General features: G+C 46.0%; 3 protein-coding genes and 1 long non-coding RNA gene across 8 annotated transcripts; 1 reads left to right on the top strand and 3 right to left on the bottom strand.

The window, feature by feature from the left end:
* Positions 1-997: 997 nt before the first annotated feature.
* Positions 998-6,761, bottom strand: HOXB7 (homeobox B7). Of its 5 annotated transcripts, none has more exons than XM_074561748.1 (3): positions 6,509-6,761; positions 4,856-5,455; positions 998-1,938 (listed from the first exon to the last, which is right to left on the bottom strand). In XM_074561748.1, exons 2-3 carry the CDS (start codon positions 5,253-5,255, stop codon positions 1,685-1,687), a joined length of 654 nt encoding a protein of 217 aa, XP_074417849.1. In that variant the 5' UTR covers positions 5,256-5,455; positions 6,509-6,761; the 3' UTR covers positions 998-1,684. The 5 variants fall into 5 exon arrangements, with proteins under 5 accessions (XP_074417849.1, XP_074417850.1, XP_074417847.1 ...); XM_074561749.1 differs by having other exon boundaries at positions 4,856-5,209; positions 6,509-6,714; XM_074561746.1 differs by having other exon boundaries at positions 4,856-5,138; positions 6,509-6,702.
* Positions 6,759-9,754, bottom strand: HOXB8 (homeobox B8). The gene is made up of 2 exons (XM_074561742.1): positions 8,779-9,754; positions 6,759-8,001 (listed from the first exon to the last, which is right to left on the bottom strand). Exons 1-2 carry the CDS (start codon positions 9,197-9,199, stop codon positions 7,697-7,699), a joined length of 726 nt encoding a protein of 241 aa, XP_074417843.1. The 5' UTR covers positions 9,200-9,754; the 3' UTR covers positions 6,759-7,696.
* On the top strand, positions 7,790-12,241 carry LOC141732572 (uncharacterized). The gene is made up of 4 exons (XR_012584134.1): positions 7,790-7,918; positions 10,414-10,522; positions 10,997-11,143; positions 11,666-12,241. It is a non-coding gene; the product is annotated as an uncharacterized LOC141732572 (long non-coding RNA).
* Positions 12,242-16,444: 4,203 nt separating this feature from the next.
* Positions 16,445-22,313, bottom strand: HOXB9 (homeobox B9). The gene is made up of 2 exons (XM_074561802.1): positions 21,791-22,313; positions 16,445-18,312 (listed from the first exon to the last, which is right to left on the bottom strand). Exons 1-2 carry the CDS (start codon positions 22,296-22,298, stop codon positions 18,077-18,079), a joined length of 744 nt encoding a protein of 247 aa, XP_074417903.1. The 5' UTR covers positions 22,299-22,313; the 3' UTR covers positions 16,445-18,076.
* Between the last annotated feature and the right edge of the window lie 1,048 nt (positions 22,314-23,361).

Below are 23,361 nucleotides of genomic sequence, written 5' to 3'. Positions count from 1 at the left end.
GGGAAGCTGTGGTGTAGATGTGGGCGCGCAGATGCTTGACGTGGCATCTTATTTTCGCTAAAACCTGCTGAAGGATGCCCTGAGCGCCTTCGCCGAGGACTCGAAGTCATCTGCGGTGGCGGGCGGTGAAGAAGCAGAGGGACAGGGAGGGAAGGAAGGAAGGAGAGAAGGTGGGAAGCTGCCACCACCAAGTCCTTCCAAAGCTGGCTCCATTATTTTCCTCTTGTTTTTTTTTTTTTCCCCCCTGTACATCTTGCGCAACGCATTTGTGGAGCAAATTACGTGGAGCCTCCGCGGGAGGAATCCGCGGCTTTACTGCGCAGCCTGGCAAATGTAAATAAACAGTTAGGGGCGGGAGGGGGAGAGGACGGCGGAGGGTGCTCCCCCGCGCAAGTGCTTAAATTTACTTGCCTTTTGTTTTGCATTGTTGATTTTTTTCCCCTGCGTTTAATTGCTTTAATTTATTTTATGCGTGCTTTGATGCTAAACATTATTTGGTGCTAATGAAAGAGTTCCAGTCCGCAGTAAAGTAATTGAAGGGCGGAGGGAGATTCTAAAAAAAAAAAATAAAATACTAAAGGCACGGCAAAATAGATCGGTTTTCTGCAAATTAGTTGCAAGAAGAAGAGAATTAAAGCACTGGGCGGAAAGACTATTTGGGCTGATTCTGGCTTCTTTACATTCCTCCTTTATGCTCTTACCTACTTCGGTAATAGCCCCAGCGCAATCACAGAGGGAGAGAGAGAAAGGAGAGCAGCCCGCATTTCGAGAGCCCCCACTATCAATTAATGTATCACTATATTCGCCAAATCTATGGAAAAGGTACTAAAATTTTGAAAGGAGTGACTGTCCTAAAAAAAGAGAGAGAAGTTCAGGATGATGGGCCGGGGCATGTATTAATCTAAAAGGATCTTTTAGTATATTTTTACGTGCGAAAAAACACTTTCAAAAGCCGGTGTGTAATTTTTAACAAGGGGAAGGAACCCAACGCGCTGGTAGATTATTGGAGATTTCTTTTATTTCGAAGAATAATAATCACAGACATGGGGGAAAAAAAAAAAGCAACGCGTCGCCATTAAATAATTTGCTACTTTGATATACAACATTTTACGTAGCACAATATTAATTCCTCTCCTTTCTTTTTTTCGTAGAGTGTTGGACAAGGAAGAAATCCAGGTAAAAATATACACAGACAAAAGAGCATAGCAAGGAGAAAAGAACCACAGAGGTTACAGGGAGAAGGCGTGATAATCATTCATATTATGTACAGGACTATATACGCTAAGTATAATTTGCATTCAGACTTTCAGGTCACGTTTTCTAAATTAAAGGTGCTAAACACGACCACGTTACTTCATACCAAAAGGTACACCGCGAAGTACAAACGGAGATTTACAAATTACTTGTACTATAGGAAGACTCACATAGAAAAATGTGTCTATTCTGACTCTAAAGCCACATTTAATAGGTAGATAGTCATTCTATTGTACAAAAAAAAAGACTTTAATATAGGTAGTATTTTTTTCAGTGTCAGGAAACACAATGTATCATTCCTAGGGTTTTTAATTATTTATGCACTTATCATTTATCTATTTTAATATATAGTCTTTTTCTGTGTGTTTCCCCCCCGCCTTTTCTTCTCGCGTGGGTTTCCACGTTTCCTGCATCCACCTCTTCGCCCCTTTCATTCCTCCTCGTCGTCCTCCGCGTCCTGTTTTTCCTGGCTGTTGGAGCCGGAGCAGGCAGTTTTATTTTCTTTTTTCCACTTCATGCGCCTGTTCTGGAACCAGATTTTGATCTGTCTCTCGGTGAGACACAGGGCGTGGGCGATCTCGATGCGTCTCCTCCGTGTCAGGTAGCGGTTGTAGTGGAATTCCTTCTCCAGCTCCAGGGTCTGGTACCTGGTGTAGGTCTGGCGGCCGCGTTTTCTGTCGGTGCCTGGGAAATAAATACAGATTTACATCAGCTGGGGGTTTGGGGGAGATGTTCTGGGGCTGCTGGCTTGGTTTGCTCTCTTCCTTTTTCCTTTGGGTGCTGCTTAGCGAGCACCAAGCACCCATCCACTGCAGTCCCACGGGGGGACAAAGTCCTCGGAGGATCTGTGCAACCTGGGACAGCCCTTCTTTTTATTTGCGAGATCAACTCATCCTGCTCGAGGCTTTCCCCACCTCACCCTCCCTCTTCTCAGCCCCCAAACCACCCCAGCTTTAATTTCCCTTCGTCTTGGAAAAACGTGCTGTGCTTTTTTTTTTTCTTTTTTTTTTGCTGCCTGTGCTTGTCTCCGAGGGAACAACAAACTTCAGAAAGTTTCCTGCCCTCATAGGACCCCTCAGACTCTGAGCTCCTGCTTTAGTTTTCATTTAGACACCAGAAATTTCGGATGGTTGGGGAATAAATACAGAAATCCAGTTTAGACAGAGCGAGAGAGGCATCTGCTACCTACACAAATCCAACTATTTGTCCTCTTTTAAAGCTGTCATCAGGGCGCCTGCTTGGAAGGTGTGATGGTCTTAATTATTTCAGGGGATGTTCTAGGTACAAAATTGACTTCTGGGGCTGACGGGGGGGGCTACTACCCCCGGTCTGCGCTTGTGGGGGTGTCTGCAGATGAGAAGCGCCTCGACACTTAGCCCAAACTCCCCACCACCCTCCAGCTGCCTGCGAACGGGGTTTGGAAAGGGCCCAGCTCCTAATTCTCCCTTCCACCCGACATTTCCTGCGGCCTGATTGGAAATAATTCTACAATATGGTGTTTGTGATCCTGACTCTATTTTCTATGTAAATGCTATGTATATCTATAGTATAATGTATTCTTTCCCAGAGCAGTGGGGATGGCGAACAGCAGCCCTCGGCCTCTCCTCCACACATTCCACTGGACTCCTCTTCTTCTTGCCTTTTTTAACACCCCCCCCTCCTTTTAAAAGAAGAAAAGATCCAGTCATTAAAAGGAGGGGGGAAAAAAGGCAAAATAGCCAGGCTAGCTGTAAAGTAAAAATGTGCAGGTCGTGGAATGTGGGTTGTAAAATCCGCTGAGGGGAGAGCCATAAACTGCTGCTGAATAGGGATGACAACTCTATCTCTGCTCGCTGATGAAATTCCACAAGCGCGATCGCACAGTGGGCATGAGGCACCGGGGGGGTGGGGTGGGAGGGGGACCCCGCTTTTACGACCGAGGTCGATTTTCTCTGGTTTTAGGCACAGCAGATCTCAGAGCATCCAGGGGCTTTGGAGCGCAGGTTTTTTTTGCCCTGCTCCCAAACCCTCTCTAATGTCGATCCTCGCAGCGTCACAGGCTAAAAAGGGGGTGAGCCGGGGAGGGGTCGGGGGGAGCTTCTTAAATCTAAAGTCAGATAAAAGCAGAGATGAAGTGTTTACGGCCAGAAATATTTGGTCTTTGATAAATCAACTGTAAAAGTGAATGAATTATGGAGCAGGTAATGGAAAGAACTGACCACCAAATAAGTGTGAGTGTAACTCCTGCCTTTATAACCCGCTACACATCGGCTGCTTCGCTGCTTTCTTTTTCCTCTGCTTCGCAGGGAGGGTGGCCCGCACTCTCCTCGCCCCCGAGGGCTGCTAACAAGACCCTTCCCGAATATTTGGCGGCGGAGGGCGGCTGGCTCGCAGGGATGCTCTCAAGTTGCAATCTGGCACGGCAGAGGCGAAGCCGGGGCGGCTGGAAAATGAGCTCACGCCTTCCCCTCCGCTCCCAGCCGGGACAGCAGCGCCTTTCCCCCCCCTTCTCGGGATTACACGAGTGTAAACACAACCACGCGTGTACACGGACTCCGGCCGGGCCGCTCCGAGCGGGAGGAGCCCGGCCCCGGAGCGCCCGGCCCGGTCCCGGTGGGCTCCGTGCGGGCGGGACGGCTCCCGCGCGAGGGAAGTGGATATTTATTAAATGTTAATTGACATTAATACCCTGAGACGGAGCGCGTTGGTGACTGAAGGCAGCGCGGCCGCCCGGCGTTCAGCCGGTTTGAGACACATGTGCGGGGGGCAGCGCGTCCCGGCGCGGGGCGTCCCCCGCCCCGCTCCCGCGGAACATTGCGCGGCCTTCCGCGGAGCTGCGCTGTCCTGCGCCGCCGCAGCGTCCCGGGGACCCCCAGCAGGGCCACGCTGGCGTCCTCAAAGAGCCTTTCCCGAGCACACCGCACCCCTCCGCGGTGCTGTTTTTTGCGAGGTGACACAGAAAAACGTTCTCCCCCCTATATCCATCCATCCATCCATCCATCCATCCATCCATCCATCCATCCATCCGGACTCCGGCCGGAGTGTCACCGTTTTAAGAGCAGGGCTTTTAATTGCAGCGGGAATGATGTGTTGCTGTTTCTGATGGCAACACGCTACGCTTAATTGCAGTGTCTGGGAGATTGTGGTGAGGGGCTGGCAAATGAAGGTTTTGCAATCTAACAGAAAACAAACCAAGCTTGCAAGCACCTCCCATAAACAGTTTCTTTCAGAATCTATATCTATATCTACATGGGGGTAGCACAATCTCCATCCTGTAAATATAGGAGAAGAAGGGGCTGGCCATTATTTCTGCAGCTCTGTCTGTCCCCTCTAAGACAAACTGCCTTTTGCATGGCACATACACAGCCCCAGCAACACCAATAAATATTTAAAGCTAAAAGGATGGCTTTATGGCGGGGAGGGTGTGTGTGTGTGGGGGGGTCGCTCTCTCCCCCTCTCTTTTGAAGATGCGTTTTCAGTGAAACGTCATGAAAGGAGTTGGGGACAATTCCCCCCTCCCCTCCCCCTCCGCCACCCCCCGCGCACGCCATGGAATAATTTACACTCCCCCCACGCCCCCCCTCCACCCCGGGCTGCTTTCTTTAGGGAGGCTGGGGCTTACCTGTGCTCCTCATCCAGGGGTAGATACGGAAGTTACTGTCGCTTTGCAAATCTGAGTCCCTCTGGTCCGTTTTGCTGCAATTCTGCTTGGAAGCATCTCCCGGGCACATCATGGAGAGGTTTTGCTCAAAAGGGGAACAGTGCATGTTGAAGGAGCCGGGCTCCAGGCCGTAACCGGAGGAATACATGCTGGGGGGCTGGGGGTGCACGGCGCTGCCACTGGAGTAGAGCCCGGGCATGGAGGCGGCGAAGGGAGGCGTGGATCCGGCCCCATACCCCGCTCGCTGGGTGTTGGAGGCGAAAGCGCAAGAAGTTTGCTCGGGAAAGACTCCGGATGGGAAAACCGAACTTGCGGCTTGATATTTAGAAAATAAAGCATTCGCATAATACAATGAACTCATAATTTGGCCGGGTGATTTGTAGGTCGGGACGTTTTAGTGTCGGTTTTACGAGGTACCGTGATATATTACGGAATTAGAGTCCAGATTTACACCAAAAAGGAGCCCTTTTTCCTCCCGGCCCATGTGACGCGCGGGCACGTGGCTCCGGCGGCGCCAATCGCCGCCCGCTCCCTCCTCGGGGGCAAAAAATTGTAGTGCTGCTGGATTTATAAAATATGATAAATAATTGATGCGATATAAACCCCTCCAAGATCTATGCTGGAAAGAGTGAAATTGTGCTGGAGTCGATAAGCAACCTGTAATCAGTTTTCAGCTCAGACCGAGGGAGAAAGGGGAAAGGGGAAAGGGGGGGGGGGTAAAAGCACGTTGCTGATAAACCAGCGTCTCCCTCTCGGTCTCTCTCTGCTGGAGGAAAAGGAAGGGAGCTCTATTTATCCCTGTATTGATCCCGTCTAAAATTCCCTCCTTCGCACCATTTCCCCAGCTCCGAGGTACTTTTTCACAGGACTGTACATAATTCCCTCCCCTCCCCCCGTGACTCCCTCCCCCCCCCGGCCAACCCCCCCCCCCAAAAAAAAAAAAAAAGACAAATGTCTCATTGATACCTAATAGTTTCAGGGTTCTTTTTTTCCCCAAATGCCATTCAGCTCTATATCTAATTTATTCCAGTGCCACAGGCTTTGAGCTTCGTATTGAGCTGGCATTTGCTTTTCTTGTTGCGAAAAATAAAGAGTGTACAGATCCCTTGTTTAGCGTGTCAGCGGTTCTGCGGGACTCAATTACAGTTAGAAGTAAAACCTTACCAGCTGGCTGATTTGCTTTCTGCTGCAGAAGCAGAGAGACCTTCCAAAATGTGATCTGCCTCAATTTTTTATTTTTTTTTTAAGGGGATGGGGGTGGTGGTTTAGAAAGAAAGAAAGTCTTAGAGGCAGGAAAAGCAGCTCAGACAATGGTGGACGTGCATCTAGGGTTTGTGCTAGATCTCCTTTCCCAAGGTTACGTTGCAAGGGGATGGGTGTGCGTCCCCGCACTCCTCTATTGCCATGGCAGGGCAGCTCGACAGGCGAAGGAGCAGAAAGCAGCTCAGCTGCGCGACTGACCATTTATTTTTTTTGCAGCCCAGATGAGTGGGAGGAAAGGAGAGGGGGACCCAGAGCTGGGCTGCGTCTTGCGGGGACAGTGGGGTGGGCGAGAAGAGGGAGAAAGGAGGAAGGAGAAAGCAAAGAGGGGAGAAAAAAAAAGCGCCACGTTACCTTCAGGAAGGATTTCCACACAGCCTCCCAACCTGTCACCACCCAGGAACTGTTAGAAACAACAACAAGAGCAGAAGCCATGGCAGTTGCCCCGTCCCCCTCCCCTTCCCCGCCGCTCCCAGGCAGCAGCTCCCCGGCCCCAGCCCGTCCCAGCAGCGATCCAGCCCGCCAGCATCTCTCCAGGCAAAGAAGTCTTTGATGGCCAGGGCTGCAGCTCCGACACAATTGACTTTTATTTCCTTTCTATCAAAGTGGTCCTGGAGGAAATGGAGCAGAGTAAAAGAATGATGTCACGGAATTCTCGCTTGTAAACTTTATTGTAACTTTCTTCCGCCGCTTCCAGGTTTAGACAATAGAACAAAGTGATGAAAGAACAACAAAATATATCATTAGTTCCCCCAATAAAGTAATTCACGTATACAGTATACATTCTTTTTCACAGTTAACCTAAAGATCACTTTACAACTTGCTTCACTGTGCGCATGCTAACTAAAGGAGAGAAAAACCGCTTTTTTTTCTTGTCTTTTTTTTTCTTTTTTTCCCTTTTTTTGGAAGAGACATTTAAAAATTGTAAAAAAAAAAAAAAAAAAGAAAATCCCTAACCAAAGAAAAGAACAGAAGTAAGAAGTAAGGAAAGTAAAGAGAGAAAGAGAGAGAAAAAGAGAGATAACTATAGCATAAATAGGCAGTTTCATGTTGTTGGGATGTTTGTTTCAATAGCTACCTCCAATACATACAGATAAACCACAACAAAAAAGGTGGAAAATAAAAAAAAAAGTGCACAAATGTAATTTCACGTAACTCCTATAGCATTGAAAGCTATGTTAACCAACCCACCCCCCAGGAAAGAAGAGAGAGACAGAGAGAAAGACAGAGAGAGAGAGAAAATTTCACAGTCATGTTTTACATAAGCTATTGCGTTACACTACCACTAGTTAATAACTGGCAAAAGGCAGGAGAGACCTCCCGATCACTTTTGCATACTGTTCATTGTATCAAAGGATAATCAGGAAAGTGGTGCTTACAGCTATATTGTTTTACAGCAATAAAAGGTTTTTTTTTTCCTTTCTCTTTTCTATGCATTGTTGGTTTTTTTCCCACCCCTCCCTTACATTAACTGCCATTAACGTGGGGCTCAGGGGCTCTTCCACCCCAGCAGCGCTTGCCTTTCAGTCCTTAAAAATCCTTTTATTTCTTGTCCGCCTTCTGTGCTTCCCCTTCCTCGTCCACCTCCTGGGCTCTTTCCATTTTCTGTTTTTCCAGTTCTTCCTGCTCGCATTTGCTGCTGGGAAACTTGTCTTTGTTGTTTTCCTTTTTCCATTTCATCCTCCTGTTCTGGAACCAGATTTTGACCTGCCTTTCTGTCAATCCCAGGGCATGCGAGACCTCGATCCTCCGTTTGCGGGTCAGGTAGGGATTAAATAGAAATTCCTTCTCCAGTTCCAGCGTCTGGTAGCGGCTGTAGGTTTGCCTCCCCCTCCTCCGTCCAGCGGCTGCTGGGGAATTGCAAAGGTTGGGTGGAAGAGGGGAAGAAGAGAAGGAGGTTGAAAGATACATAAACCAGGCTCGGGAATAGGCACACACAGGCTCACACCCGCTCACACACACTCACACACACTCACACGCACACAGGCACGGGAGGGGGAGGAAGAAAGGACTGGCAGGAGCAAAGGCAGGAAGCGCGGAGGGAGAGGGAAAGGCTCCTGGAGAATATTATACAAGGGAAGATGGTTATAAAGGAAAGGGGTGATGGTGGCGGGGCGGGGGGGGGTCACCCACCAGCCCACTCCGAGCAGCCCAGCTAAAGCCTGCACTTGCACACTTATTATTACCCGAACCACAACAACAACAACAACAACAACAACAACAACAACAGACTCCGGCTCTTTGGGATCCCGCAAGAAAAAAAAAAATCAGAGCTGCAGCCCGGGGAGAACAAGCAGCACCACCGAAATCCCAAATCAAACGCAAAACAAAAATGAAGGGGCTTTTTAAGGCTATAAAAGTGCCATAAACTTTAAGGACGCTTCCTTCCACAGAAAGCCGGGCTCGCTCAGCCCCCAGAAGAAAAGGTCTCCTTCAGGGTAATTAAACTATAAAGCAATTTACAAGTGCAAAAGTTTACCCCCATAAAGCAGTAAAATACAGTCACTGGGGAAGAAAAAGGGAGCGAAAGAAAGCAAGCAAGCAAGAGGGGCAGAAAGAAAGCAAGAGGGCTACTTTATGGGCTCAGGAAATGCCTCCTCGCTGTCCTCTCCATCTCGCCTCACCTTGCGGTCGCATCCAGGGGAAAAGCTGGGTCGGAGAAGGGCTCTGCTCCGAGCTCTCCGCCTCCTCTCCAAGGCCGCTGGCAGCGAGCTTGCAGTCCGTGTACTGCACCAAGTCCGACTCCTGGGCGCTGAAGAGGCTCTGCCTTTGCAAGGGGTCGTAGCCATAGAAGTTGCCGGGGTCCCCATGGCACGCCACGGCGCAGGGATTCTGTTGGTAAGGGGAGCTGGAGAGTGAGGATGCTCCGTGGTAAAACTCCTGGATTTGGGTCGGATGCTGGAAGGTGCCCCCCGTGCTGGGTCCGTACACCACCGTGGGTCTGCCCCCAAGATCCTGAGCGAACCCACAGTCATAGTAATTGGGACGCAAGGAGTCCCCGGTTTTGTATTTGGAGAAGAGTGAGTTGACAAAATAAGAGCTCATTTTAATTTAAATAAGAATATTTGTTTGGAGGAGGAAGAAAAGGAGGAAAAAAAAAAAAAAAAAAAAAAAAGAAGCCAACCAAACCAGACCACAGGAATCTATTAGCAAAAAAAGAAAGCGCTAAGATGCTAAGCAACGACAGTTTGTGATTTCCAGGAATATAAAAGGAGGATATAATCAAAACTCTAAGCCTGCATGATATTGAATTCTTTCCTCCCCCCCACCCCTAAAAAAAAAAAAAAATCGCCACTTAAAGAGTTCTCGCTTTACATTTCCAAGAAGAGATGCCAGTTCATAAACAGTTTTCAGTGATTTACTTCAGCGCAAATGAGTTGTTTCATATTTTGCAGTGTCTTTTCATGATCATTTGCATCTATTACCAAAACCTCATCCTATTGGCTTCTCCTTACTCCACACGGACTCTGCACTGCATGATTGTGAAAGGAAGAGTGTGAGAGAATAAAGAAGGAAAAGCAAGCGAGGGGGAGCGAGAGAGGGAGAGGGAGCGAGAGAGAGAGAGAGAGAGGGAGCGAGAGGGGAAGGGAGAAGGAGGTGGGGTGAATATACGGATTAAATATGTTTAACTACCTACATTAATGAGATATCGCTCGCCTCACAACAAATCACATACCTAGACCACCCAAAAGATTGATTTTTGGGGAGTGTTGGAAAATTAAAGAGAAGCGCTCGCAGTCGTTAATTTCAAAATTTTAACGAGGCAGTTTTAGCCTTTTTAAATGTCAGGGTCGCTTTGGAAAACTGTAAAAGAACACGATTTAATTGCTACCAGTTTTAAAAGGTCCTATAAATGTAATTGGTATTTTAATACAAGTTATCAAATCATACAGCTTCTTACCCTAAACATATTTTAAAACAAACGAGGTAGTCATATTTAACATTTTAATGATCAATTTCCTTATTATTGATAAAGGTTTAACTATCACATGAAGGGAATTGCATTTGTAATAGCCCCAAAAAAGGCTGTAAACTGTTTAACAAACTATAAAACGCCATAAAGCCGGGGATGTTGTTGTTGTTTATACCGCACTACATAAAAGCCGTTAGGATTTTACGAGTTCGTTCCTCTACTGCTATAAACCAGAGGTTTCGATTGGACCCGTCCGCATTACAGCGAGATGTTGAGGTGTCAATATTGAATTAAAATGATTATAGTTTTTCATATATAACATTGACTTTTTGTGTCTCTCCCGCAGCCCCCTCCCTGCCTCCTCCCCCGCCGAGGACTTGTTCAAGACGTGGTCGGGGATGATTGCGAACTAAAAGTATTGTGTCGCTTATCACATCCAGAACAGAGCCTTTATGGTCAGTAACTGATGGCTGTTCCCTACCTCACCCCCTCCTCAATAACTTCATATTTATTTATTTATTTATTTATTTATTTTTTGCATGATACTTCTAATGAAAACTGGGGAGAAGAGGGGGGATGGGGTCAGGCAGAGAGGAGCGAGGCTTTCTATTTTATTGGCATTTGGTAACAACGGAGCAAACTTACCCCTAAGATGCCAACGCTGCAATTTTCCACCATCTAAACACACAGGGGGTAGATTTTGAAATTCATTTATCGCAGTCAGCAAATATTACCGCGACGTATTTCAGCTAATAACGACACCAGACCCTCCCAGCCCAAACGCTGCCCCAGCCTGCCTAACACCCACGGCGCCCCTCCAAGCCCCTCGCAATGCCAGCTATATTTTCCAATGCTTCAACCTTCATCAGGAGTTAAAGGCACTCTTTTAAACCTCTATTTATTCATTCTTTTTCCTTTGCCCTGGGTAGATTGCTGCTGCTTCCCATTGCATCCGCCTGCGCGGTTTTGACACGAGAAAGGTGAATTAAAGACGGTTTCGCTCCTGCCTGCCTTGAGCTGAGGGACGATTTTCAACCTCCACAACATGGAAAAGAGGAAAAAGTTGAAGTGTTTCGGTTAGTCTGTCTTGCCAGGGCTTTGGTAAAAAAAAATACCTGAATTAAAATTGGCAGTGGGAATAGGCAGGGAATTGAGAAAGGCAGAGAGAACGAGAGAGAGAAAGAAAGAAAGAAAGCAAAGATAGCAACGGAATAAAACTTTAAAACCATCCTTAGAGAAATAATTTAAGTAAATACGGTTCCTTTATTTTGTGTAGGGATAATTTCAGTCGAGTCTAAGAGCCTTTTCAAGTAATTATTGTTGTTGGAGTACTTGCAGTGGTATAATTAAGACTTTTTCCCCCCTAAAAGACAAGTTAACATTTTATTTTTCTCAACACTTTTATTGTCGATTGAGCAGAGTTTGGTTTCATCTTTGGACATAAAACCCCAGAAATGGTGCACAGAAGTAAATAGAGCTTCGCAGCCTGGCGTGGGGATGCTCGATGCTAGAATTTTCAAGAAAGCAAAAAAAACCAAAAAAAATCTGAATCGAGTATGTTTAGAAAAGCAGCTATCTTCCTCTGTGTGTATTTGCAGGCGTGCTTCCACCTACTGAAGTCTGTAAAGTAAAAAATAGCAGGAATTCCCGTTCGTACATGGACCCCAGGAAGGCGGGAGTGAAGTTGTTCTTGGAAGTTAACATTTTTATCAAGTGCAGTAGAATTTTATGGTCATGATGTGATGGTAACTCACCAATGCACCAGAAATCAATGGCTGATCTTAAATCATTCATATACTGTACTCGGATTCCTGATGAAAGGAAAATGTTTCTATTATAAGAAAAAACAAGTGGGGATGTGTGTGTGTGCGTGTGTGTCTGGGAGAGAGAAGATAATTTATAAATACCCAGTGGAGGAAAGATTTATTGGGAATTCACAAGGAAAAAAAAAAAAAGAACCCCAAATCCTTTCTTAGGTAAACCTTAACTTTTCACTACTCTGCATTTTACTGAGCGCACAAGGGCAAGATATTTCTTTATTTTCCCCATCTATTTCTGTTTACGTTTGTATGTCATTTAATAGCATTTAAACAGTCTTGAGATGCTTAAACTTTGCTTTTTAAAACAACATATCGCATCCCGTTCTGTCGTGAGCGTCGGTTTAATTTGTTACGTTCTCCCCCAGAATGTTGCTTACGGGAGAACGGGCGTATTTTCTGGTGGGACTTGGGAGAAAAATTTATTCAGAAAAATATCTGTTTATAACAATTTGGAAGAAAACCTATATTGAAATTATTGCTACCGTTGCTTTCTATGTTATTTGTAGCTGAATTTGTAGCTGAAGGACTGAAACTATTCAGACTGTTTTTGTCTTGTAATTTTTAAGAAACAAAGGCCAAAACAAAAGCGGACTAACGGAGTTAAAAGTTTAAATTTTTGCTGCCGCTGCGTCAGTGGCGTATTTGTACGTATCACAAAACGTGGTAAATTAAGAGCTTTTTGGATTATTTTACTATTTCGTAGCATTTAAAAATATTTCCAAACATGTTAAGTGAAGACTTTGGGCAAAGAGCAGCAGCATTACCAAAAGACAGAGCAACTATACCAAAAATGACCGGTTCGGCTCCTAAAAAGTATATACTGTGGGTTTTTTTTTCCCGCGATGGTCGTGAATCTAAAACATATAAAATAAAGAGCCGAGACAGCGCAGATCATCCTGACGGCTGAGATGAAGAGTCAGGGAAAAATATCCTGGGCTTGGGTGCGCTTTTCTCCCCGAAATCTTGGAGCCACTCTCTTCTCCAGCCCTGCAAACGTAAATCTTCGCTTTGGAGATAATTAAGCTGTCCTCCCACCTCCACCCCAACCAGCAGAAGACAAAAAACGATGGGTTTGTGTTTTTTCTCCCCTTTTAAATGAACATTTCAAATAGATGCGTGTCCCACCTCTCACCGCATCCCAACACAGAGCCTCCACATTTAAAAAAAAACAAAAACAAAAACAAAAAAAAACCCCAAAACTCGCATAATTTACCCTGGCAGGGAAAAATAGACGTAAGCGATAAAATCGGCAAAATAGCTATAATTAACCCTATATTTTATGCCTCGGGATTATTCATGCTCGCCAGCCAACAGCCCGCTTGTCGCCGCTAACGAAGTCAAGGTGTTACGCGGAGCCCCGCGGCCGCGCGCGGGAGACGCGCGTCTTGCGTGGAGCAAGGGCGCCACCTAGCGGCGCCGCGCGGAGCCGCAGCCTGCGCAGCGAGGGGGGAGATTCCCTTTGGGGTGGGGGGGGCAGAAAAAGCGGGGGGGTATCCCCGCTCGGACCTGGGGAAATAAAGCTAGGCAAAAGCGAGGGGAGGCGGAGGAGAAAAAGAGGGAGAAAAGGGAAAAATTGAGCTCTTCCTCCGCGCTCCGCAGCGCTTAAGTTTTACGCGGGGAGAACCGCACCATCCAGCCGGCAATAAAAGAGGGAAAATGGGTTTGCTTTTGAAAACCGCTATTGTTTCAAATTCCGAGACTAAACAATTGGTCATTCTGCTCTGGAGGGGGAAGGCCAGAGCTGTAAACCGATAAAGAGCTTCCCAAGCCCAGACGTCTCGCCAGAACTTCGAGTGTGTGCGGGGGGGGTGCCCCTGTGTGTGTGTGTGTGTTGTTGTGTGCACGGCTCAGCGTTCTGGCAGCCTGGAATTGCTTTAAAGGAAAAAGAAAAAAAAGGGGGGGGGGGGAGAAGGGGAAAAAAAAAAAAAAAAGAACAAAGGGAATCATCCAGAGCGCTGGATTTTCACGGCATCTGCAAGAGAAGAATAAATTAGCCGAAGTCCCTCCCCACCTTTTCTCTCCCTCTTCCCTCTCCCCCCCCCCCCCCCACGCTTATTTCTTAAATACCCCCACCCCTAAAAAACAAAAAAAAAAGAGAAAAAAGGAAAAAAAAGGGGGAACTTTGTATGGAACTGAAGCAGAAACAAGAGCATTTACACGTTGGGTTTCCCCACATTCCCAAGTCGTTGTAGTAATTTAGGAGTTCCTGAAAGTTTTCTTGCACTGTTTGCTTTACAGCCGTTTAGTTCCTTAACCTTCAGAAATTTATACCCTATAAAGTTTTATAGCGGTCATATTCTTTTATTGCAGCACACTGCACTGAATTTTCCTTTTTTTATGACAAGTTACTTCCCTTTCTCTCTCTTCCCTCACTAAGTTTCAAATATCTTTCTTCTTCTTTTGTTTTCTTTTCAGAGCTGCCCCAAAGAAAGGATTTTTTTTAAGAAGTGAAATATTGCCCTTTAGAGCGCCCATTATGTTAAAAATTAGTGGAGAGAGATTCTTGGTTATATTTCTCACTACCTGCTTCCTGCAGGGCTGAGCAGGTCTTAGGGTTTGTTTGTTTTTTAAATATAGAGATAGAAACACTTTCCAAGCGCTTGTATTTCTTCATGAGCAATAAAATGTCAAACGAATTTAGAGACGGAGTTATAGGAGCCGCTCATTGAGCCCTTGGAAAAAGGAACCGCGTGTCAAATCCGAGGTGATGCCAAGCAGGGAAAGCGGGGTGGGGTTTCTCACTGTTTGTTTTGGGTTTCTAATTTTTCTTTAGCAAAGTTTTCCTTGGGCGGTAGGGGAATAAGCCAAAGAAAGTCAAATAAAGCCAGCCCACTCTGCGCCTTTGCTTCTGGTCCCCTAAGGCTGATGCGGGAAAGCAAAGATCAAGCCCTCAAAAACAAACAAATAAACAAGCAAACAAACAAGCAGCCACCGGTAAATGTAACCAAAGATTAAAGATCTCCGATTTAAAAATAAAAAAGTATTTAGAAAGGCAGCAAGTTTGCGTGGGACCAAATAAGCACTCGCTACGCCAGAGAGGAATTATCTCCATTTGCCTCTGGACAAAGCAAAAATTGGTTCTTATAATACACTTAACGAGCCACTGAAGAACACAGGAAAACACAATAAAAATATTTCTGAAATTTTAGATGAAGCAGTATAACACAATGACATATAGGAGCTGTTGTTCTAAAATCGATTTTTATTCTGGAGCATTAAACATCTCTGGAAAATACATCCGGGCTGATGCTACAGAAGACAGTTTTTCCAACATTTCTTAAGTAAGCATATTTCCTAATAAAATGAACTAACATTTTAAATTCTATTTAAAAAGAACCTTATATCGTCGTCTTAAAAATATCCGCTCTTTACCACAATTCTAAGGAAAGTGAAAAACGTTTCTAAATCCTAGTGGCCGATGGGTTGCAAACATCAATTAAGTCACGGATACGCTTCTGAAAAATATAGTAATGAGGATTTAGGCAAGTCCATACTCAGTTCGAGAGATGAGGAACACACCAATTCAGCACGAAGCAGATTTGAAATTCATCCATCCTTGAGAAGAATCAAACAAAACTGAAAAATTTGACTGCCCAGCTTAAACACAGATAAATCAACTTTTCCGACCCACTATTTATTTATTTATTTTTAATAAATCCAGATTTAGAGAAATGATGCTGCTGCCACCAACTTTTTTTTCCTCGGCTCAAAATGTCTCCGAAACAGCTTTTCTTAATTAAGTTTCGAGGAAGGAGATTAGGGGCTTTGGCACAGGGTGAAGTTTGGTTACATTTAACTCCCTCCGGCAACAGAACAGTTAAATTTTGAAACCCCCAAGGAGCTACTTCATGATGGAAAGTTTTACATGAGAAAGTCTAGGCATTAAAAAAAAAGGAAAAAAAAGGCACAAAACTTTCTGAGGAATGGTCTTAAACACTTAAGATCTGGTTTCTTGTCGAGTAGGAGATTTTTTTTTTTTTTTTTTTAACCCCTTTCAAGGGGAATTGAAGTGGTGGAAATTTCAGTGCACCGAGGCGCAGCTACTTGATTCTTATCTCTGGATCATGGCGGGGGGGGGGAGGGGGGAGGCAAAAAAAAAAAAACAAGGCAGGAACACTTTCCAAAAACACAAATCTGCCTATCGCTCCTTCCCAGAGCAATCCCTGTTCAACAGATAAAAGTGGTCTCACAAAACCTGACGCTGAGGATACACAAATTAGTCACTTCTGAAATCAGATCTGCACTGGCTCCTTCAGATATACAGCAGAAATAAATTTCTTTTCTCTATTCCCCCCCCCCCCGCCCTATTAAAACTAGGCACCTTACACTCGCCTTGTTCCTAGAAAGCCTCCTGGCAGCTAAATATACAAATTTGCACACGAAGAAAACGAGAGAGGTTTATTTCGACATTTTCCATCCACTATCAACTGCAGAACTCTTCGCATACTTAAAAAGCCACAGTAGAAACAGAAAACGAGCTTCAACAGTCACAGAAACACAACCACAAACACAGTTTACAATACCCACCATATAATCGACTGGTACTAACCCCCCCGGACCCCCTCCCTCCTCCCGTTCCCCCCCCTCCCTTCCCAAAACAAAGTTAAGTCTTACAGAGATAAACGGAAACCAGTCCCGCCCGGGCGGGTTGGAGAAACCTCCAGCGGATCTGTCAGATGAGAAATCAGCTCCGGCCGGCGTGACATGAGACCAGCAAGGTCCAGATTTGTTACTCTAAACCCTTCTTGGGGATGAGGATGAGGATGGCGCGGAGCCGACGCATCCCCCGGTGCCACCCGCGGGACGAGGTTCCTTCCCCGGGGAGGCGGCGGGGCCCCGGCGTGGCACCGGGCCCCGGAGGAAAGCGGGTGGCAATGGGAAAACATGCCGGGAGCTCGCTTCAGACGAAAAAAAAAACAACAAAACCACCCACAAAAACCCCACCCCAACAAAACCCCACCGACATTCAAGTATTAAAAGCATCTCAGCAAACGGGAGGGGGAAGAAATACACACAGGCTAGGGTTGGCACTTTATCTCTGCAACAGCCTACTGCTTTAGGAAAAGTCAATTCACAATAAATTATAAATATGCTAGCACTAAGAACACAACCTTCCCCTCCCTTATAGCTCTACTAAGGTAGTTTTTTAACTAGAAAATCCCTTTCTTCCTCTCCTCTAAAAGTTAGGAATAAGTTGGCAGGGGTTCTTCCGCCCCTTTTTCTCCTAAATAATTTACAATGCGGCTCTGAGAGTGCCCCCCACACACTCTCTCGCCTCCCTCCCCGTCTTTTCTCCTCTTCCAAGTGACCCAGTATAAAACTACCAGATGAGGAGGGCTGCCTGTAAAGATCCTACTAAACTTTCAGGTCAAAGTCACATATCTGCCATGGCACGATTCAAACAAAAATCCCGCATAATAAAACAAACTAAAAAAAAAATAGAAAGAAAGAAAGAAAGACAGACAAAAATAAAAGAAAAGAAACCCAGCCCGGTTGGGAGCTGGGCTGTCATTAACCGACTACCCCGGTATAAAGTTGGCGAATTGAAAATGATTTGTTGGGTGCAATTAAACGCAAGTCTTACGAATGTGTCTGTCTTGCAGTAGTTTAATTAAATCGTCTGGTTCCTTGGCCACCTCAACGTGTGTGTGTGTGTGTGTGCGCCGGGGTGTTGTGAATGTTATAGAGAATCATTGTCCTTACGTGGATAAAGAAAGACAGCGAGGTTTGGTGGGGGCTTGGGCCAGGGTTGTTTGCGGCCAGTTGTGTTTGCCGTCTTGCTTTCCATGGAGAAAATGCGAGCAGAGAAAGCTGCTGCTCAGACAGGAGCCTGTGTCTATGTTCCACTGCAGGGAGAAGAAAAGAGAAAGGGGGGGGGAAATAGAGAAAGAAAACAAGAGAACAGAAACAAAACCCAGCATGTGTCCCCAAAAAGGAGCTGCAGTTTTGGCTAAGTTGCCTCCTATGTGGCAATACTAAGAAGATTTTTAAAAAAAAAAAAAAAAGCAACATCTCGCATGCAAAGGTGGAGATGGGACACGGGGAGGTTTTTCCCCTCGTGTTTGGGGTGTTTGGCAGCACTACAGTGGGGGTGCGCGGCCGCGGAGGCTGGGAGCTGGGGGGGGAAGGGGATGGGGGGGGATGTTGCTTTTCTGGGTTTTTGTCGTTTTTTTTTTTTTTTTTTCTTTTTCATTCTTTGCCCTGTTCCTTGTTCATTTTCTTCATTTTCATCCTTCGGTTCTGAAACCAGATTTTGACTTGTCTCTCACTCAGGTTGAGGAGTCTGGCCACTTCGTGTCTACGGTCCCTCGTCAGGTACATATTGAATAAAAACTCCTTCTCTAGTTCCAGGGTCTGGTATTTGGTGTAAGGGCATCGTTTTTTCCTGGAGGAACGGGCGTGAAGCCAGCTGGCAGCTGGGTTGGCTGAAAGAAAAGCAGCAAGATCAATACGATGCAGCTTGAGTGTTTCTCAGAAGGTTTTAATCATGCCATCAAATATTAAGATTACACGGACGCATATGCACGCCCGGGTGAAAAACGCTCCCCGGCACAGGCGTTGGCAGCAGAGGCCGTACGGAAATCATACGGGACCGTCAGGCTGCGCAGATGGGGCGGGGGGGCGATCCCGAAATGCACAGGCACCCCCGTGTCCCCTAAGTGGGGGGGCCCAGGACCCGCGGACACGGGGTTACACCCACAGATGCGCTCACACGCGTGTCTGTGCACACACATGCCCCGGCACACGCGTTTGTGCACGCACACGTTGCCCCGCACACGCGTGTGTGTGCGCACACACATGTCTCCCTGCACACGCGTGTGTGTGCACACACGTACCCGTGCACACACGTGTGTTTGGGCTCACACGTGCCCCCGGCAGAGCTCCCCCCACTTTTCCCCACGTCCATCTCTGCCAGGTAAACACCCACATGCACTTAGAGATTTGCATAACGCACGTTACGCACCATATATACAAAGAAATCCATGAAAAAAAAAAATTGTATATATTCTATATTTTTCAGACGTGTTTTCCCACGTGTCTCCAGATTTGCTCCCACAGCCACGTCGCGCAGGAAAAGAGCAGAGAGAGGGGGTCTGGAGAAACCTTTCATAAATCCTGCTTATTTTTTTGGTATGTGGCAAGAAACGGTCGCGATACAATAAACATCCTCTGAGGGGCTGGCTGGACCCTGCTGCCGGAGATCTGGACAGTGTTACCCAGAGACACGGACATTTGCAGGGCTGCAAATGCAGCCAAAAATAAATAACAGGCTGCCCGTCACCCTCGCGTGTGGGAGAAGTTACGTGGGAATTTTTTTTGCGAAAAGGACATTTCAGGAATTAGCTTATTCAAGGAGGGGGGAAGAGGGGAAGAGGGGGGAGAAAACAACATTTTGGGCGCAGAACTCACCCCCGCAGACACGGTGGTGGTGCAGGTCGCACCCAAAGGTGAAGTGGGTTTAGGGTAAATAATAGAGCATTTACTAATCACGTGCAAATATTAGCTGACCGTTGGGTAACTGTGAGGCGGGAAGGAGTGAAATGAAGGGTTATAGACAGACCACGTATTTCTATTTTATTTCCTTTGCCTCCTCTGAAATTATGACTGAAGCCATAAACCTTTACACCAATTAAATGGACCATTATAAATACATACATACACACACGCGCGCGCCATCAGAACGTTTCCTCTACGTAAAATGAAATATATTGAATATTTTTAAAAAATAATCCGGTTAATCTTCCACTGTAAGTACTGCCTCTTACAAATTTGCACGGCTATTTCCTTAATGTAATTGACTTGATCTAATATGCAGAATTAAATATTAAAGAGGAAGAAAGCTGTTAATAATTGATACTGTTAATCCTGCTACCCATCCTTTAATGGCGATGGAGGGCTCTGCTTCATAACAGATTTTTATTCGGTTTGGGTTTATTTTTTGGTCACATCTTGGATCGTTAAAATATAAGATAATTCAAACGCGAATGTTGCTTTATCTATTCACTATACACAAATCCCTGAACAGGAAAGCGAATGGGAAGAGGTTCTGACACATCTTTTCTTTAAAATCCAGCAAATAAATTAACAGATCCCTGTGCCCTGCACAGGGCGGAGATTCATTATTGCGAAATACTTTCAAAAATTGAAAGAGTCAGGGAAATTGGTGGGAGTACTTTCTGCAAAACAGCTCCGTCTCCCAGCCCTGGCAAGCTCTCAGCATCAGCCCAAATTAAACTATTATTTAAAACAAAATATGCGTCGTAACCACATGCCATAGAAACCACACAGCATCCTCTTAGCGCGGGTCCCTGCACTTATAACTTAATAACATTTTCTTGGACAAGATTTTTATATATTCAATTTCAGGGACATTGAGCACAGAACCTGGATGTTTAATTCTCTCAAATCATTCACCTCACGGTTGCAGTTTGTTCTGGACCTCTGCCCAGTACAATAGAACAGGACTTTCTTTTTGTGTGTGTGTGTGCGTGTGTGTGTGCCTGTGTGTCTGTGTGCAAGTTAAATGATAGGAAAAAAAAAATGTCACCATAACATCCTGCACAAGGAGGAGAGGAAATCATGAAGGGCGAGAATATACTGTATTTTTGATGGTATGGTTGCAATGGCAATCTCTGCTGCTCTTCCACGGCGAGGGAGGGGGGGAAATAGAAGTTAATTCAAGGGGAAAAAGAATGACTGTGTCAGTGCGTCCTGCACAGACTCCGAGGAGTTATACCCTCGGCGGGGGCTGCTCCTCCGCCAGTTTGGAAAACTTGGGCTTTCACTGCAAAATATTTACCGTGGGGTGAAGACAAGTCCCCCCTTTGCTCGGGCTTTGGCTCCGCTTTTCCTCTCAGATGGAAACCAGGGACCAGCCGGATCGGTACGAGGGGAAGATACTGCCTCTTTCTTACTCAAACGCCATCGCGTTATTATTATTAGCGTTATTATAATAATATTATAATTATTATTAATAATAGTCTTATTAATAGCATTATTGATGGTATTATTAAGTATTTTCAAGGCGAATGATTTTTTTTTTCGATATTTCAGGGGAAAAAAGACAAGCCAGCTCGCGAAAAAAAAGCACATGCTGAAGTTTAACTGTTTCCCCAATCTGGCGAGATTACAAATAAAAGCTAATTAACTTGGAAGCACCCCCCTCCCTCATTTTTTTTTTTTTACTGGGAAAGAGCGTGATTTTGAAATATTCATACCCCGAACCCTTGCGTTTAATACACAACTAAAAAAATATAAACCAACAACAAATAAACAGACAAATACGAGGAATGAAAGAAAAGCCACCGCCGCCGAGAGCCGCAGAGGGGGTGAGCAGGGCAGCGAGCCCGTCCCCGCATCTGCCCGGTGCACCGGGGCGGCGGGCACGGAAAAGCCCCCGCTGCTGTTTACTTCCCCCACGTGAACTTTTCCTCCGCAATTTCTCCTCTTTCCCCCCTTCTTCTCCTTCTTTCTCCCCATCCCCCCCCCCCCCAACGCCGCCGCCCTCCGCTCCCCTTTCCCCACCTTTCTCCCCAACATCCACGGGCTCCCCCCGTCCCTTCCCTTCCCCTCCGCCCGCACCCGCGCAGATTTACTCCCGCTTACTAAAGTGGTCTCTGCTGCCGGAGCCAGCGCTTTGTAGCAAAGAGGATGACTCGCTCCAGCTTTTGTCCGCTCTGGACTCTGTTTAAGCCCAGAGACGACGCTCATTTTTATTTTTATTTTTATTTACCGGCAGAGACAATGCCACCCCTCTCCCCTCCCCACCTCTCCCCTTAGGTTGGCATCAGCAAGCTGAGACTTTTCTTTAAGCCCTGATTTTAAACTTTACGCAGCATTGTCCCCTTTTATTGCACCTCCTCCAGCTTTTATACTGTTTACTTCCTCACTTTTATAACTTACTTTGATCTGTCCTGTCTTTGTCTTCGCTTCCTTCACAAACTTTATTGTCCTCGAAGCTGGGCCTTTGATTGGAAACGATCCCTTCCCTTGCAGCAGAAGTTTCTAAATTGTACTCCTGTGTTCCCTGTTTATGGACATCCCCGGGACGGCCCAGCAGCGGCTCTGCCTTAACAGACCCCTGCCCGGGGAGGTTCTCTGCTCTGGGTACTGGATCCAGCCAGCTCCGGAGATACCTGCTATCAGATGGGACGCTTTGATGTTGAATATATGGATGGTAGACGGCAGGAAGGGTACCAGAAGAATGTGGATTCAAAGGAGTCCAGGAGGCGCTGAAAACTGGAGGTTTTGGCTGAAAACTACAGGAGGGGAATTCTAGATGCTCATTGTGCCCAGCTTGCCTGGAACTTGTATATTGCCCAGATGAAAATTTAGCTGAAGGCGAGTCTTCACTTTCATGACTTATAATAGAGTCGACATAATAATTGCTAAGAGTCCCAGAAATGGACATTCTCAGACATCATACAAAGCACGGTTCAATGAAGGGAAAAAAATATATAGGACAGATCTAGATTTGTACTCTACCCCCTTCTCCAACTTCCCAGCCAACAAAGTACAGTTGGGCTGCTGTGTTGTGAGCTCCCAGCAAAATGATTGGTCAAACTTTTTTCGTGTGCCTGATAAAGCGTCAGTCTCGGCGTAAATCAATCGAAGCCGAGGGGGCTGCGCTGCGCTGTCATCCGCCCTTGCATTCCATATCAAGGATGGATTGTTTTATGTTTATGCAATGTTGCAAAACGTCAGGAGTTTCGAAAAGCCACCAAACGGGCAGAGCGGGGGCTAATATCCCTTCCTAGATTTGCTCCCGAAATATTAAGGGGGGGGTCCGGAAAGGGGGGGGGGGGGCGGATATTTTTTATCATTTTTTTTTTAAAGAAAGATGCTGATGTGCTCGCTTTGCCTTTAATAACCATCATGGGGGAATAGAGATAAAAGCTATTCTTCGCCACTCGGGCTCCAGAGTACGATAGCAAAAAATCAGAGAATAAGTACAAACCACCACTCCCCCCCCCGCCGTGATTTCATATACATACATGTGTGTGCCTGCATTACAGGCATATACACGTAGAGCCACACATATATGCGTTTTTGTAAAGAAAAAGACGGATCTAGATAGCGGGGGGGGGCGGGGAGGGCGTTACGAATAATTAACCAGCTGGGATGGGAAAATGGATTGTTAACACGGTAAAAATAATGTGGGTAAATATGAAATTTAAAATGTCACTGGCGTGGACGGGGCATCGCAACTTTGACCAGGCAGCTGCCGAGCCGCAACCCCTGTATCCATCCAAAGCCTGCCTTACACTTCACGCTTATATATACATCTCTACATATATATATTTAAAATATCCCTGCATATGAACGTATGTTCGCATGTTTGGCGGTATAATCTCAGGGTTGCTTTGCTTGGGCTAAAATAGTTTCCCACATCGCTGAAATCAGAAGCCTTCATTTAACTTTACAAGGCTAGTAAAATACAGTGCGCCACTGATCCGGCTTTGTTACAGAATGCC

This window comes from Larus michahellis, chromosome 18, assembly GCF_964199755.1.
Source record: "Larus michahellis chromosome 18, bLarMic1.1, whole genome shotgun sequence".
Classification (NCBI taxonomy): Eukaryota; Metazoa; Chordata; class Aves; order Charadriiformes; family Laridae; genus Larus; species Larus michahellis.
The sequence above is the reverse complement of the archived record's forward strand: the minus strand, read 5'-3'. Positions and strand labels throughout refer to the sequence as shown.

Bases quoted from the DNA above. Each gene is read 5' to 3' on its own strand.
- HOXB8 (XM_074561742.1), bottom strand. From the start codon at position 9,199: ATGAGCTCTTATTTTGTCAACTCACTCTTCTCCAAATACAAAACCGGG. The intron at 8,002-8,778 runs GTGAGGCGAGAT...ATTCCCCAGCAG, and splicing joins CCCCTGGATGCGACCGCAAG to CCGCTGGACGGAGGAGGGGG.
- HOXB7 (XM_074561748.1), bottom strand. From the start codon at position 5,255: ATGAGTTCATTGTATTATGCGAATGCTTTATTTTCTAAATATCAAGCC. The intron at 1,939-4,855 runs GTAAGCCCCAGC...TTTATTTCCCAG, and splicing joins CCCCTGGATGAGGAGCACAG to GCACCGACAGAAAACGCGGC.
- HOXB9 (XM_074561802.1), bottom strand. From the start codon at position 22,298: ATGTCCATTTCTGGGACTCTTAGCAATTATTATGTCGACTCTATTATA. The intron at 18,313-21,790 runs GTAAGTTATAAA...CTTTTCTTTCAG, and splicing joins CAAAGACAGGACAGATCAAA to CCAACCCAGCTGCCAGCTGG.